This window comes from Limulus polyphemus, unplaced genomic scaffold (genome assembly GCF_000517525.1).
Source record: "Limulus polyphemus unplaced genomic scaffold, Limulus_polyphemus-2.1.2 Scaffold3642, whole genome shotgun sequence".
NCBI classification, from domain to species: Eukaryota; Metazoa; Arthropoda; class Merostomata; order Xiphosura; family Limulidae; genus Limulus; species Limulus polyphemus.
In genome coordinates, this window is record NW_013669252.1 from 18982 (window position 1) to 34237 (window position 15256).

At 30.5% G+C, this 15256-nt stretch overlaps 1 protein-coding gene across 3 annotated transcripts in view; it reads left to right on the forward strand.

The window, feature by feature from the left end:
- The window catches only part of LOC106469753 (ubiquitin carboxyl-terminal hydrolase 15-like), a 47078-nt gene that overhangs the window by 4440 nt on the left and 27382 nt on the right, over positions 1–15256 (forward strand). For 2 of the 3 annotated variants that reach the window (XM_022398309.1, XM_022398308.1), the window contains exons 3-11: positions 3895–4040; positions 4265–4320; positions 5187–5270; positions 6223–6306; positions 7638–7788; positions 8820–8993; positions 9806–9964; positions 10218–10442; positions 12220–12303. In XM_022398309.1, coding sequence (XP_022254017.1) covers positions 3895–4040; positions 4265–4320; positions 5187–5270; positions 6223–6306; positions 7638–7788; positions 8820–8993; positions 9806–9964; positions 10218–10442; positions 12220–12303 — 1163 coding nt within the window. The remainder of the gene's footprint in view (positions 1–3894; positions 4041–4264; positions 4321–5186; positions 5271–6222; positions 6307–7637; positions 7789–8819; positions 8994–9805; positions 9965–10217; positions 10443–12219; positions 12304–15256) is intronic. The other variant, XM_022398307.1, reaches the window with a different exon arrangement.

The window sequence follows — 15256 nt, forward strand, 5'->3', positions numbered from 1 at the left end:
CTAAATGCATTACTATTAGAACTATAAAGAGTTAGAGTTAACCCTCTTCGAAAACCCAACGGTAAGAAAAAAGATTAGTAACGTATATTATTTCTTGTTTTTCATATTTATTTTTTATTTATTATTATAAAAGTAAATAAAATTGAAAAATATGGATCATTTTAAGTTATTTAAGACTAGATTAGGTAAAACAAGTAATAATATTATAATTAAAAGGCATGCACGTGAGCAGCTCGTGGGTAATATAATTCAATAGCATAACGTGATCTGCACGTTCTCTGAGTGATTTACAACTTTTTATGGTGCGGAAAGTAGTTAGACACGGTTCAAATGGCAGTAAAACAATACAATTTAATTATAAATACATGTATAATGTTAGGAACTTAGAGCCATAGAGCCACTTAGGATAAGCGAATGTGGTTTCATGTTACAATTTGAAGTCATTCTAGAAAGAAAAAAGGGTAATTTAGGTTTATTTCGATTTTTTTATTTTTTTTTTATTTTGGTGGTTACAAAGTCGGTCGATTTGACTGATCCCATTTTGAGATAGGGTAGAGAAAATAACAGATAAACTATAAAGTTTTACTGAAAAAAACGTTTGAAATGCATTTAGGAGGTTTTAGGGATTACACAAAGGAAATTTGAGATTTTTGAAATGAGGAAAAGTATTTTTAATTTTAACATGAAAATTACTTTGCACTCGGATTATTCTAAAGATATATTCATGGACAAATCTTTATTTCATTTTGTTAAAAATACTTCACTTAAAAATAATATTTTTTGTATGTGAAAGATCTATAATATTAACTGAAAGACTGCCAAATTTTGTTAAGATATACACATTATATTGGAAGTTATAAGTATTAAATCTATAAAGACATTAAACAAGTACAGAAAGATCACATGGTCAGTAAAATTGACAGCCTGTATTGCCTAGATTGTTACATTTTTCACATAATTACCTAACAGGATCTTGTGAAAAGAGTCTGGATTTGCCCCTTATAATCCTTTTCACAAACATAGAACAGACTTTTGTGTATCATAGCAGTTAATTTTGTCAAATAGAAGTTTAAAATAAATTAAAGTACATTATTTAACAGTATGAAGTGTTTGATCTCATTTACTCACTTTTTGTATATTCAAATCCCATGGACAGGAATAAGAAAGGAACTTGAAGAAAGATAAAAAGGCAAGGAAAATGAAAATGGATTTGTCTAATGATTAACATTTATACAATGATATAAAATGCATGCTGTTAAAATTTTCATGGTATGGGAAACCAACTGATTTACAAAAGGGGATAGGTTGGAAGTTAAAACAATGGAAAAAGGGAGAAAAATTAATGATGAAGAAACAAAATCGGAAATCCTAAAATGCTGTATTGAAAGAGACAATTAGGATTTTGAATTCAATTTCCAAAATTTATCTCTAATCTTTCTGTTGGTTAAAAGAAAATTGGGTCACTTGATTGTCATCACTACTCTCTGATTGGTCCAAAAGATTCTACTTTCTATAGCTGCGTTTATGAACACTGTTACCTGTTTCCCCATTCATGCATCATGGTCATGAGTTATCATTGACTACACACATCTGATGAGCAAAGGAACTAAAACTAGATAATAATAATAAACCTTTTTATTACAGCTATTGTTGTAGATGATAATTCAGTTCAGTGGAGAAACATTCACTTAATACTAAAATAATCCATTTCTCTGTGCTTTTGTAAATTTACCGATACCTTACTTAATTTTTAATTTCATTGTTCAGTCATATTAATATTTCTGTTTATTAACAACTAAATGTCAGGTTCCTGATTAACATATGACATCATGTCCTGTGCTTCCTCTCAGAAGTGATATTGTAAGCAATTGTTAGACCTAACAGGTATCACATAGTCAAATTATACCCAACTAAAGTTAAAGCAGTTTTATTCAACTTTTTATACTTGCTCATGATTCACTCTCACAAATGATTTGTAGTAACCAGACATCATTCAGAAGAAACATTTAGAAAACAGCATTTGTGTACACATATTTGATAATAAAAAAATTAGCAAAGTTCTCTTAAAAATTTACACTTGGCATCCATTTTGTCTCTTAGCTATTAAACTCAGATTTCTTCCCCAGACCTTACTAATTTTGAGGGGGGGGGGGTAACCCAAAAAAAGCTAGCTTTTAAGTTGCCAAATTATTATTATTACTTCATTTAAAAGTTACTTTAAAATTCTCCTAAACACATGAGTTGTTACCTGAAAATTTGCCTTCTATCAGAAGTTAAATGTTGTTATAATCATAGACAGAATTCAACACTTATGTGAATATCATCCAGTAAATGTGAATAGTAAAAAATCATTCAAAGCTACCTTTAAACCCTGGGAAGTCAAATCTCACTGTTCGGTCTGACAAGAGTAGCCCAAGAGTAGGTTTTTTTGTGGGGTTGACTAGCTGCATTCCATCTTACTTAGAAATTAGGGACAGCTAATGCAGATAGCTAAGCACAAAATCCATCAAAACAAACAAAAAACCTTGATCCTCTCCCTTTATCCATGATGCAAGCTATAGCTATGAACCAACTATCTTAAATTCTTATTCTAAAATATATATTGCTTTAGCTTACTGCACTTTAATCATAACCTTAAATTGTGATATGCATTTTTAGTTTATATATATATTGCTTTAGCTTACTGCACTTTAATCATAACCTTAAATTGTGATATGCATTTTTAGTTTATATATATATTGCTTTAGCTTACTGCACTTTAATCATAACCTTAAATTGTGATATGCATTTTTAGTTTTTCGTGTATGTTTAATAATTCTCCCAGAATTTAGCTTATCTCATCATGTATTCAATACACACTAAAGTTTAAACCCAGTCCTTTAACTACAAATATACATTTTAAAATCTATCTCATACTTCTAAAAAGTTCTTAAATGATGAATTTAGATCACCACATTACTCATTTGCTCAGAATTATGTGATGAGTTTCACCTTTTTTTTTTCACCTATTTGCCAACTTAGACTTATCTGTATGACATAATTGACTTTTTCTTCACATTCTACATTTGGTCTTTTTAAAGATCTTTCTCTATATATGTTAATATATTTTACAAATGTGTATGGGGATTAAAAACGATTTTTTTCTCACTAATTTTGGCTTATTTATGAAGTTAAATTTTCCTGAACAGTTTTGCATAGCTTAGTGAAAATGGGTGGGTAGAAATGTGTGACAATTCAAAACTGGAAAAATGGCTTTCTGAGTAAGAGAAAATACAGCCAACTTGAAAATCATTCAGCCAAAACTACCATTGACCAGTTTTTCATTAATACAGTAATTATAATAATTGATGTGTGCTTGATATTTTTACCATTCTGTAGTTGTTTGATTTGTCATCTTTTCAACTGAGAATACTTGTATGGTACACAATTTTTAACATCTTCGTGTGTATGTATCTATCATTTTGGAGTATATGCTGAGCATATTAAGGAATCACAATTTTATGTACTTAGTTACTGTTACAAGGTATTCCTTGTTGGACATTCATAGAGAGTAGTTGTCACTTAAGAAAATCTAAAAGTGGTAATTCACAAATGGAAGTATTTTATTTATAGAGATTTTTCAGGATATTAATACCAAAAGTCTTTGTCTTCTAGATTTGTTTTCACTTGCATCTTATCTCCTTCTATGAAACACAATTGACTCACTTTTGTCCATACTATTCAGAAATGGTGTGCTTATATTATAAATGAGGCTTAGAAGTTATTTAATGTGTGGTTACATTGTACTGTTTTTTAAGCTATGGCAGAATGTACACTTGAACTTTCAATCCAGAAGTTGCTTTGGTTTCTTTTTTTAGTTTATAAATTTTTTAAATTTCTTTCTGTTTTTTATAGAACATATTGAAAAGGAAATGAGAGCATTATTTAATATTCCTGACAATAAAGAAACTCGACTATGGAACCGGTACAGTAGTAACACTTATGAACATCTGAGCAACAAAGATAGCACAGTTCAAGATGCTGGTCTCTATCAGGGTCAGGTGAGGATGGCAGAAACAAAGATCCTAATGTAACAATATTACATTGTAATTAGTGATACTGGAAATATTTGAATTAAACAAAAAATAAATCCATCTTATTATCTTACAGATTGTTTTTCAATTAGAAACTAATTGTTTTAATTCAGAATTTGTTTGCTTAATGTATTTTTTAAAAAAAGACTTCTTATGAACGTTATAATTGGACTTTTTGTTCGTTAATGCAGGTTCTAATTATTGAACAGCAGAATGATGATGGCACTTGGCCTAAACATGTTAAGAGGTAATGTGTGTGTTGTATCATAATTTGTGCACATTTTAAATATAGAATAACACACTTTTCTGAAGGAAGTATGCAGTAAATTTTAAATATTAAACAATTAAAGAAAGACTTCTTGTCTATTCTTGCATAAAAAAAGTTTAATTATGTTACTAGTAATAATAATTACAGCACTGTTTTAAATGTATTCCAGTGACATAAATCATTCTTTGTTTGAACATTGTTATTGCAGTAAAGAGTTATGTAAAATTATTAAAACGGATTACAGATGGTTTGAATTATAACTGAATAAATTTAGTTAGTCTTCTAAGATTTGTGGTATCTTTAAGTTTATATTCAGCATTTATAAAAAAATTTTGCCAAGTATATCTGACATTATTTAGGAAGTAAGTAAGAGACCAAAAGTCACATTGTAGCCAGGAGTGTATATAACTTACCTTCATAGTAAAGTATCACCATATAAATGAGAAACAAGTTTGTTGTTACATGGCATATTTTTCACAAGATATTGAAGCACTGTAAATTGATATTGGATGTGACTTGCTGTGTAGGAGAAATTTTATAATTGTTTTAAACTATTCAAAGAAAAGCTATTGTTTTAACCATAGTAACTAAAGTTCAGAAAAATTATGCAAAAATGTGATTTAAAATATGTATTTTACTCGGAATAATTTATAATTTAGCGATTGAGATCTTCTATTAAAGATAATCACTTTATTTAACGGTTATATAACTGAAAATTTAATTTTGAACTTACAATGGAAAGTATACATCCATAGTATGGTTTGGGTATATATATAGTATCTATGATATTTTGGTATAAGATTTATTGTGCAACTTCTGACTTATCAAAATCCTTGTTTTGTCAGTACGGGGTCAGCTTTGAGCTACTCTAACACATCAGGGGTGGGGACTGCTGATAATCGTTCTTACAATAACCAAGCTAACGTAATGTAAGTACACTTGTTTTTTGTGCTTTGTTATAACTTCTGTTTGTCTCTTAAAATTTTTAAAAAAGCTATTTTCTTGTATTGTTTTAAAATTCTTAAAAATCATCCATGCATGCTCATTAAAAAAAGAGAGTTTATTGCATAATATAAACCTAACGTCATATCATCAGAATGAAGCTGCTGATGTATCTTAAGCTTACAACTGAATAAATAGTTTTGTAATTTGTTTTATCAAATTTTAGACATTGGTTTTTCTTTACAAAAACTTAATCCTATAGATTACAATTATGCTAGCTATAAAGTAGTATTAATAAAAATTTCTTTATTTTTGGTTAACTTCACAAGCTTTGGTAGACAGCTTAAATGCTATTGGATATCATGGAGTGTACTTCACAATGCTTGAAAATTTTATTTCTTTTGACTACTGAAGGATTAATTCAAAAATTTTAAACTTACATTTCTGCATATCTCTGAGAAGTCTGCTGAAAACAAAGCATGTATTGATTTTTTTTTCTTTAGATTTTTTTTTGCTTATCCAAAAGTATTGGTTTATATTTACCAAGAAACTGTCATCTCTTTACAATATAATTATCAATGTTTTGTTTATCGTATGATTTTTTCTTCTCTTTCTCTGGATTTTATTAGTATATCCTCTCATTCTTACCCTTTTATGATCTTACAGCAGATGATTGAGCATCTACTAATGAAGTTAAGCTTTTAAAATAGCTACAGACAAAGTTTAAATACTATTAGATAGAGCATATTATGAACTGTTTACGTCAATTTAGAGTGAATAAAGTGTTTGTGAGAGTAATTTATAGTTTTGTGGGAAAAAAAAGAGAGATCTAGCTTGTACAGATAGGGACAACACTATATAGTGGGAAGTTTAAAAGAGTTGGTAACAAACCACAGATCTGAGAATTTTTCATAGTTTTAAAAATCCTTGTTTTGTCAGTACGGGGTCAGCTTTGAACTACTCTAACACATCAGGGGTGGGGACTGCTGATAATCGTTCTTACAATAACCAAGCTAACGTAATGTAAGTACACTTGTTTTTTGTGTTTTGTTATCACTTCTGTTTGTCTCTTAAAATTTTTAAAAAATCTATTTTAATTACATACATTTAGAGTGAATAAAGTGTTTGTGAGAGTAATTTATAGTTTTGTGGGAAAAAAAGAGAGATCTAGCTTGTACAGATGGGGACAACACTATATAGTGGGAAGTTTAAAAGAGTTGGTAACAAACCACAGATCTGAGAATTTTTCAGTTTTATTTACACATCCATTTTGTTCCTGGAAATGATTTTATATTAAATGATATTTGTTTGAAAACTATGGAAGTTTTCTTCTACAACAAAACATCATGTAAGCCTTATTAGGTTTAGAGAATATGTTGAGTATTGTCAAAATATTGTGGTGAATCAAATTCTTATTTATCGAATATTATTGTTAAGTTTATCATATTCAATCTCACGTGTGAATAAGATAACTTATACTTTATCAAGACTAAAATATATCTGTCAGGTATAAAAGGATTTTGGCCAAAATTATTGCTAGCAAAAACATTGTTACCTAGTCTGTGCTATCAACATTTTAAAAGGTCGTGTCCTAGGTCATTTGATAAACATTTGTCAGTTTTTTTGGTGTTTTTTTTTACAATATATAACCAGATGTGCCTACTGAAGTTGACAAAGTAAAAATGTCAAAATCAGTATGATAATGAATGTAATAGCCCCCAGTGGCACAGCTGTATGTCTGCGGACTTACAACGCTAGAAACTGGGTTTCGGTACTCATGGTGGGCAGAGCACAAACAGCCCATTGTGTAGCTTTGTGCTTAATTCCCAACAAACAATGAATGCAATCAACTTGCTGATCAATATTTAAAAAAATGTAAAGTCTAAAGTTAAAGGAAGAATTTTCAGTAGTTTCTCAAAGCTGTGCTTCACAACATAAAAAGCTAAATCAAATTATATGCATTTTTTTAAAATCAAAAATAGATTCCATTTTATAAGTTTATTCTACATTTTTTGACATTTATTAATTATTTCTGTTGTAAGAAGGAAAAAAAAATCAAAGAATATTGGTGCCACTCCCCACCCTGGTCTCGAAAGATTTAATACTTGTGAAGCTTGATCTTACATTGTCATAATTTTTACTGTACTACAGAATACTTAATGTTTCATTATGGAAGATTTGGTGTGAGAGTTTACTACTTGTGTGGAGGTTGAACTGTGTCTTGAACCTTTACTATCTCTGCACTTTTGTGTCAGCATATGTACATCCTTAACCTTTTATTTATTTGATATATTTATCCACCTATTTCTAATTTATTGTGCTTTGATGTGTTTGGACTTCATTGTTTTTCACAGAGCAACGCAAAGCTATGGGTCAGTTAGTGGAGGTTATTCAAACAACACCTATAATTACGATTACCATAGTGGAGGGATGGGAAATGTACAACCTGGACTCTGTGGATTAAGTAACTTAGGAAACACTTGTTTCATGAATGCAGCATTGCAGGTTAGTTACTGTGTTTCACAGTTACATGATATCATTGGTGAAATATAATTTGTAAAATATGATATATAACATGCTCCTATGAATTTATTCAATTTTGTCTGTTTGTTTTTATTGTTGTTTCTTTCTCATCTTTTGTTCTGCCAAACTCTATTAATAGTATAGGTGGGATGATTCCAAAAATCTGGATTTCTATTCTAGGACTTCAGTGTGTTCACTATTCTTGATTCTGATTCTCCACAAAAGTAGTTATTTGTCATGCATTTCAGAGTGATAAGGAAAAAGAATAGTAAAGTTAGGCTATTCATAAGTTGAAGATTGGAAAAAGTTGCACAACAATGTGTTTTTACTGAGTTCATTCACATTATTTTTGGTAAATATGCATGTAAATAGTATTCATAGAGCTGGATAAAGCCTTTGTGGTTGGATGATTTCCCTCTGCTCAGCTACTTCATAGTTAGTGACAGCTGTATCTGAATCTTAGGGATTTCTGATCTGCTTGTTTAGCTCATTTGTAAATTAACCGCAGTTCAGGTTGAAAATTCCAACTTCATAAGGCATCTCAGAGGTCAGAGGAGAACATCTAAGGTAATGTGATCCAACATCTCAGTGTGGTCAGTAAAAGAATCATGTCTCCAATAAGTTGATCTGACATCCCAAAATGGCCATCTCTGTGGTCAGTAAGATAATTGTGTCTAAAATAAGTTGATCTCGCATCTCGGAGTGGTTTCAATTTTTTGTCTAGTATTTTTAGTTTCATTTTATTACTCTTTGAAGAAGATAATGTATTCTTAAAATTTTTATCACTTTATAAGTTTAGCTATTTTTAATGAGTAGTTATAATAGGGTACGATAAAAATCACTGATGTTTGTCACATTACAAATGAGAAATTGGTTCCTAGAGATCTTAAGCCCTGCTATTAAAATGTGAGTTGTATATGTAATTTCAACAGTTTGATTTGATAAAAAGATTCTTCAACTGGGGTTTAGATCATTATGAATGAAGGTTATTTCATTTCTTTGGTTTATTACAGTGTATGAGCAACACCCCTCTCCTTACCGAGTACTTCCTAGATGATAGATATTGGGATGAACTCAATGTGGAAAATCCTCTTGGTATGAAGGGAGAAATTGCTAGGTCATATGGGGAGGTTATTAAAACCATTTGGTCTGGTCAGTACACTTACACCATTCCTCGGAGTTTCAAGGTAAACATCTTTATATATTTTTATTACTTATTTTTTGGCAATTATTCTCCATTCTACATAAATGCTGCACTTAGATATTTTTTATCTATCAAGTGGAATCATTAAAAATGATCCAATAGTGAGGTTGCTGAAATTGTTCCAAAAATTTTAAGAGCGCAAATGCTTTAGTCAGAGTATTCTAATTTTGTTATAAACAAAAATTATGCTAAAGAGCCTTATAGATGTCCTTCTTTATCAGTTTTTCATAAATTAAAATGGCACTTGTGCACATACACACAACTAAAAGGAATACAACATTAAAATAACTGCATAATATATAACTTGTTAAAAACAGGGACCAGCCCTAAAAAGACTACATGGTTTGGTGTTCTTACACTACTGTTGACTCCTGAAGAGGGTGCTGTAAGAACACCAAAAGATGTAGTCTTTTTATGGCTGGTCCCTGTTTCTAGGAATAATATATAATCTAATTTTAAGCAAATTAACTAGTGTAAAGAAAAACTGAAAGGGTTAACTCAAAGTATTAGTATGTAGTGTTTATTTAAGCTAACTGTCTTTGTGCTATATTTTTTATGTATATTTTTTATAGTAGCCAGTTATACTACTAATAAATTATTTATTATGCAGTTATTTGGATGTTGTATTCCTTTTTATGTGTATACAGTGTTTTCATGCTTTTTAATATTTATACACCAAGAAAAAGTGTGTATGGAATACCAGGGACAAGTTTCTTGGTAATTAAATCTAGTTGTTGTTGAAAAATTTACTATAGTTTCATTGCAGTGCAAAATGAAAAAGTGGCTATTTTGTAGATGATGGTTGGGAGGTTTGCTCCTCAGTTTTCTGGGTATCAACAACAAGACTGTCAAGAACTTATGGCTTTCCTGTTGGACGGATTGCACGAAGACTTAAACCGCGTGAAAAAGAAACCATATGTAGAACTTAAAGAAGCTGAGGGAAGATGTGATGAGGTACCTTTTACATTTATCATTATTGGAAGTAAGGTCAATAATAATTTGATTATATTAGTTTCACAGTTACTGTTATAACAATACATGAGAACATTATTGCATTAAAGGTTGAGGTGAAATAATCATTTTTATGATTAATTGTAAGCCTTACGTTAATGTAAACATTTCTCCTGTAGCATTGCATTGAGGAATAATGAATTCATGTTACATCATTAGCTTTCCTGTCACATTATTTATCATTTTTAATTTTTAGGTTGTAGCTAAAGAGGCTTGGGAGAACTACCAAAAGAGAAACAACTCTATCATTGTAGACATATTTCACGGACTTCTTAAGTCTACGCTGGTGTGTCCTGACTGTACCAAAGTATCTGTCACTTTTGACCCTTTTTGTTATTTGTCTCTACCATTGCCAGTCAAAAAAGAAAGGCAAATCGGAGTTTTTCTTGTTCCATTGGATTCCACTAGAAGGCCAATACAAGTAAGAATGCAACTTTTTTTAAATGCATGGTGAATGAAAAAAATTGTTTCATACTTCTTCCCTTTGTATGCATCGTAAGTATGAAATCGTACTTTGATAATGAAACAGGATAGTTGGGATATGCAAGATTTAATAATAATGCAGAAAGAATGGACAAATAATCAGCACTGGAAAGTTTGAACTATTAATTTTGTTTTTATAATGTTAAATAATGAATTATTTATTGATAATTGAAAACAAGAAAATCCAACAAGACAAGAATGTTTTATTAAATTCTTCCTATTTTAAAACTTTTTAAATGCTCCAAATTTGAATAGAAACTTATATATACGTTCATACTTATCAATAAAACAATTTAGTATATGTATATATGTATGTATATAAAAGCCACTCTGTTATACGCTAGGTTTGTTGGTAACATTTGGTAACGCTGAAATTGCCTCGGTAATTATAGTGCCTGAACCTCAAGTGGAAGTCTCATGTTTAAATACCAGAACAGTTGAGATTTGTTATAATTATATTTTTAAAGTTCTTCCAATACCATATAGATTAAACCATTCTAACATCATCTATGAAATATATTCTAAAGTAAAATTCTGAATAAAACTAAAAATAGATAAGAAAGAGTGCAAAAAAGAAAATGTCATTTAGAAAGAGAAAGTAGATAGATGGTACAACAAAATCAAGAAAGCTTACCAGAAATTTTAGTGCATGACTCCATAAACATATAAGATTATAGAATAAAAAAATTGCCTTAGTAATATCTACATTATAATGAGTAATTTACTAAGAGTAGTGGTAAATAAATTATATAAATGGGAAGACCTAGAAATCAAATGTCACAGTTCTCATACTAGGAGATATTGAGGATTTTTTAAGACATTTTATTAAAAAAGTAATGATTTAAAACTTGTATTAATTTGATTTATTAAGTAAATTTTCCTGCCAAGTTTATTTGTATACAATGATAATAAAATAGTTTAATTAAATTTTGAATATGACTAAAAAGTTGTGAAATGCACACTTTGACCTACCTGTAGCAAGAGGTTATATAAGGAATCTCTCTTGATAGAAACAAATTGATTTTATATTATCTTGAGCCTTGATGTATGATTTTGAAACCATTATAACTAAGTTCATTGTATTTTTATACTCCAGCCATTGTTCTGTTATAAGAGCAGATTGTTGGACTGGGTAAAGATAGTTTCCAGATACTCTTTATTTATACTACTGAGTCTTTAAAATATTTGCTCCCAGGCGTTTTGCATTGATAGAAAATGATTTTATTAAAACATGCTAAACTTGGCTTAGATTTTGAAAAGGAGAACATTTCCACAAGTAGATAATTTTTAGGTGAAAAAAAAAATCTAATAGTTGTATATTTGTTCAGAATGGCAAATCTTAGAAAGTGTAGTGTAAATCTTTCTTCAAGCCAAATTGTGCCCTTGAACGTTCAGGCCAATACAACAACATCTTATAAAGTAAATTGACTCTTCATGAGTTTGTGCTATTATTAGAATGGCAGAGAAAGTCCCTCTTTTACCAGACAGAAACGGTGTTAACCTCAAGTTATAACTTTTGTGGAATATAGATAAAGGAATTAAATGACTATAAACATCAGTGTGTCAGAAACAACTTTTTAGTTAGATAGTTTCTTTCTAAAAATGGTAAAATTAATACAAATAATCAAGCAAACAAAAAACATTTGAAATGCACTACTAAGAACCTTAGATGCCCCTTTGTTTGTGTAAGAGTTTTGTACTTCTTCATTTTACAGGTGAAAGCAACTGTTCCTAAAATGGGGTCCATTCAAGATCTGTGTAATGCTGTTAGTAAAATTAGTGGTTTACCAGCTGACAAAGTGAGTTTGCACTGTGGTTCTGTGAGATCTGTAATTGTTAGTTAAGCAACTTGTTTATATGTCATGTAACTGTAAAAGGTTGTTCAGTTGAAAATAGAACTCCTGTCTGTGTTATATTGTGCATGGTGTACTATTCACATGCCTGGATTTGAGTTTTATACACTGCATATATTCTAAGGTTGTTTGACATCAGTAAGTGAGACTACATGGTACAGGAAACATATCTCTTTTTTTTTTTACCCTAAAGTACTTTTTGTTGAAGCATTCATGATCATATTGTTTCTGTGGTATGGAAAATTTTTTGTCACATAGTTCTATATTTCAAAACCAGTGCTTTTTTTTATTTGAAAATGATTTGAACATTCTTCATGGCAGGTAAACTGAACATTTTTCGTGGTAGGTAAACTGGACATTCTTCATGGCGGGTAAACATAACATTCTTCATGGTAGGTAAACATAACATTCTTCATGGTAGGTAAACATAACATTCTTCATGGTGGGTAAACTGGACATTCTTCATGGCGGATAAACATAACATTCTTCATGGTAGGTAAACTGAACATTTTTCGTGGTAGGTAAACTGAACATTCTTCATGGTAGGTAAACATAACATTCTTCATGGTAGGTAAACATAACATTCTTCATGGTAGGTAAACATAACATTATTCATGGCGGATAAACATAACATTCTTCGTGGCGGATAAACATAACATTCTTCATGGCAGGTAAACATAACATTCTTCATGGCGGGAAAACATAACATTCTTCATGGCGGATAAACATAACATTCTTCATGGCGGGTAAACTTAACATTCTTCGTGGTAGGTAAACTGAACATTCTTCGTGGCGGGTAAACTGGACATTCTTCATGGCGGGTAAACATAACATTCTTCATGGCGGGTAAACATAACATTCTTCATGGCGGGTAAACATAACATTCTTCATGGCGGGTAAACATAACATTCTTCATGGTAGGTAAACTTAACATTCTTCATGGCGGGTAAACATAACATTCTTCATGGCGGGTAAACATAACATTCTTCATGGCAGGTAAACATAACATTCTTCATGGTAGGTAAACTTAACATTCTTCATGGTAGGTAAACTGGACATTCTTCATGGCGGGTAAACATAACATTCGTCATGGCGGATAAACATAACATTCTTCATGGTAGGTAAACTTAACATTCTTCTTGGTAGGTAAACTTCAAATTTCTCATGATGTACCTTGTTTAAAGAAAATCTCTGCATTGCTTTTGTAAGTTGTATTTGTTATATTTTCTATTTTAGTTCTATTTTTATTTTAGTTGTGATTTTGAGTTTTTTACTGTATTGGTTGTGACATACCGGGTGGGGAAAAAGTTACTACAGTAAAAAACTTTATTATTTGACATTTGCTGAACATGGGCAGTGCCAGATAGGTGTAGTTGGTATTACATGCTTGTTTACTAAGGAAATATTATAAATACAGTCAAACCAATTTAATTATTATTTTTATCAGGTAGTAGTTAAAAATTAAACAACTGTATAATCACACTTATGTTCCACCTTGTATAGTATTGGAAATAATTATAAAAACAGTGACCAAAAAATGGGTATATATAAAAGGCATATATTATGGGAATGGCACTTTTTTTTTTATTCTGTGAAAATGTACTGCACCAAAGTACAGTCATGTTGATAGCTTGCATTGTGATTGGTCATCATCCAACCAATCAGAAAGTGCCACACCTGTATAAAGCCTATATAAGTACATGCAGTCATACTGTGTCAAGTAGTAATAGTAGTTTGATATCAGTCATTTCATTCACAGACTGAAATATTGTACTACAAACATGTAGGCATCAAAGTTTTGGCTGGTTAAGGATACATCATGGTGAAAATTGTGGGAAAATTCCATGTTTCAGAGGGAAATGTAAGCAAGACTCATGGTTATAGCTAGTTAATAGAAATTTTCAAAGTTAAGTATCTCGGGAGATGTTTTTAAAGAGATAGGTGACAATCAAGTACAGATCTTATCAGAGACATTGCTTTAAACACTGGAGTGAATGTTACCTTGAGAACAGTAAGATAATCATCAAGTAATGGGATCATTGGATGAGTAGTTGTGAAATAAACTACTGATAATAAGAGGTAAGCAAAAAATATATATATTGAAATGGAAATTGGAATACAAAATACAAACAGTAGAATCAGCAAAGCTAGAGTTGTTTCTTTGCAGATAAATCAAAGTACTAATTGTTCCACAACAGATAACAGTATCATAGTGAACATGAATATTTATAGTGAAGTGTGATGGACCAGAACAAACTTGTAGCTCCATCTCACCCAATGGTGTCAGTTATTTACACAAAATTGTAATTATCCTGACTTCTGACAAGTATATCAGATTATGATCCTTACACTCTTTCCCAAAGAACATGACTCATTGTGGAGGAAATTCATTTTTCAGCAAGACAGTGATCATAAAATGGCAAACAGATATGTATAATGTGTTTATTATTTCTCTCCAGTTGGTTGTTAGAGATGTTTATAATGTGTGTGTTACCTCTCCCCAATTGTTTGTGACAGATATGTATAGTAGTGTGTTGTTTCTCCACAGTTGGTTCTTACAGATATGTATAGTAGTGTGTTATTTCTCCACAGTTGATTGTTACAGATATGTATAGTATTGTGTTATTTCTACACAGGTGGTTGTAACATATATGTATAGTAGTATGTCATTTCTCCACAGTTGGTTGTTACAGATATGTATAATGGGTGTGTTATTTCTCCACAGTTGGTTGTTACATATATTTATAATGGGTGTGTCATTTCTCCACAGTTGGTTGTTACATATATCTATAGTAGTGTGTTATTTCTCCACAGGTGGTTGTTACATATATCTATAGTAGTGTGTTATTTCTCCACAGTTGGTTGTTACATATATCTATAGTAGTATGTCATTTCTCCA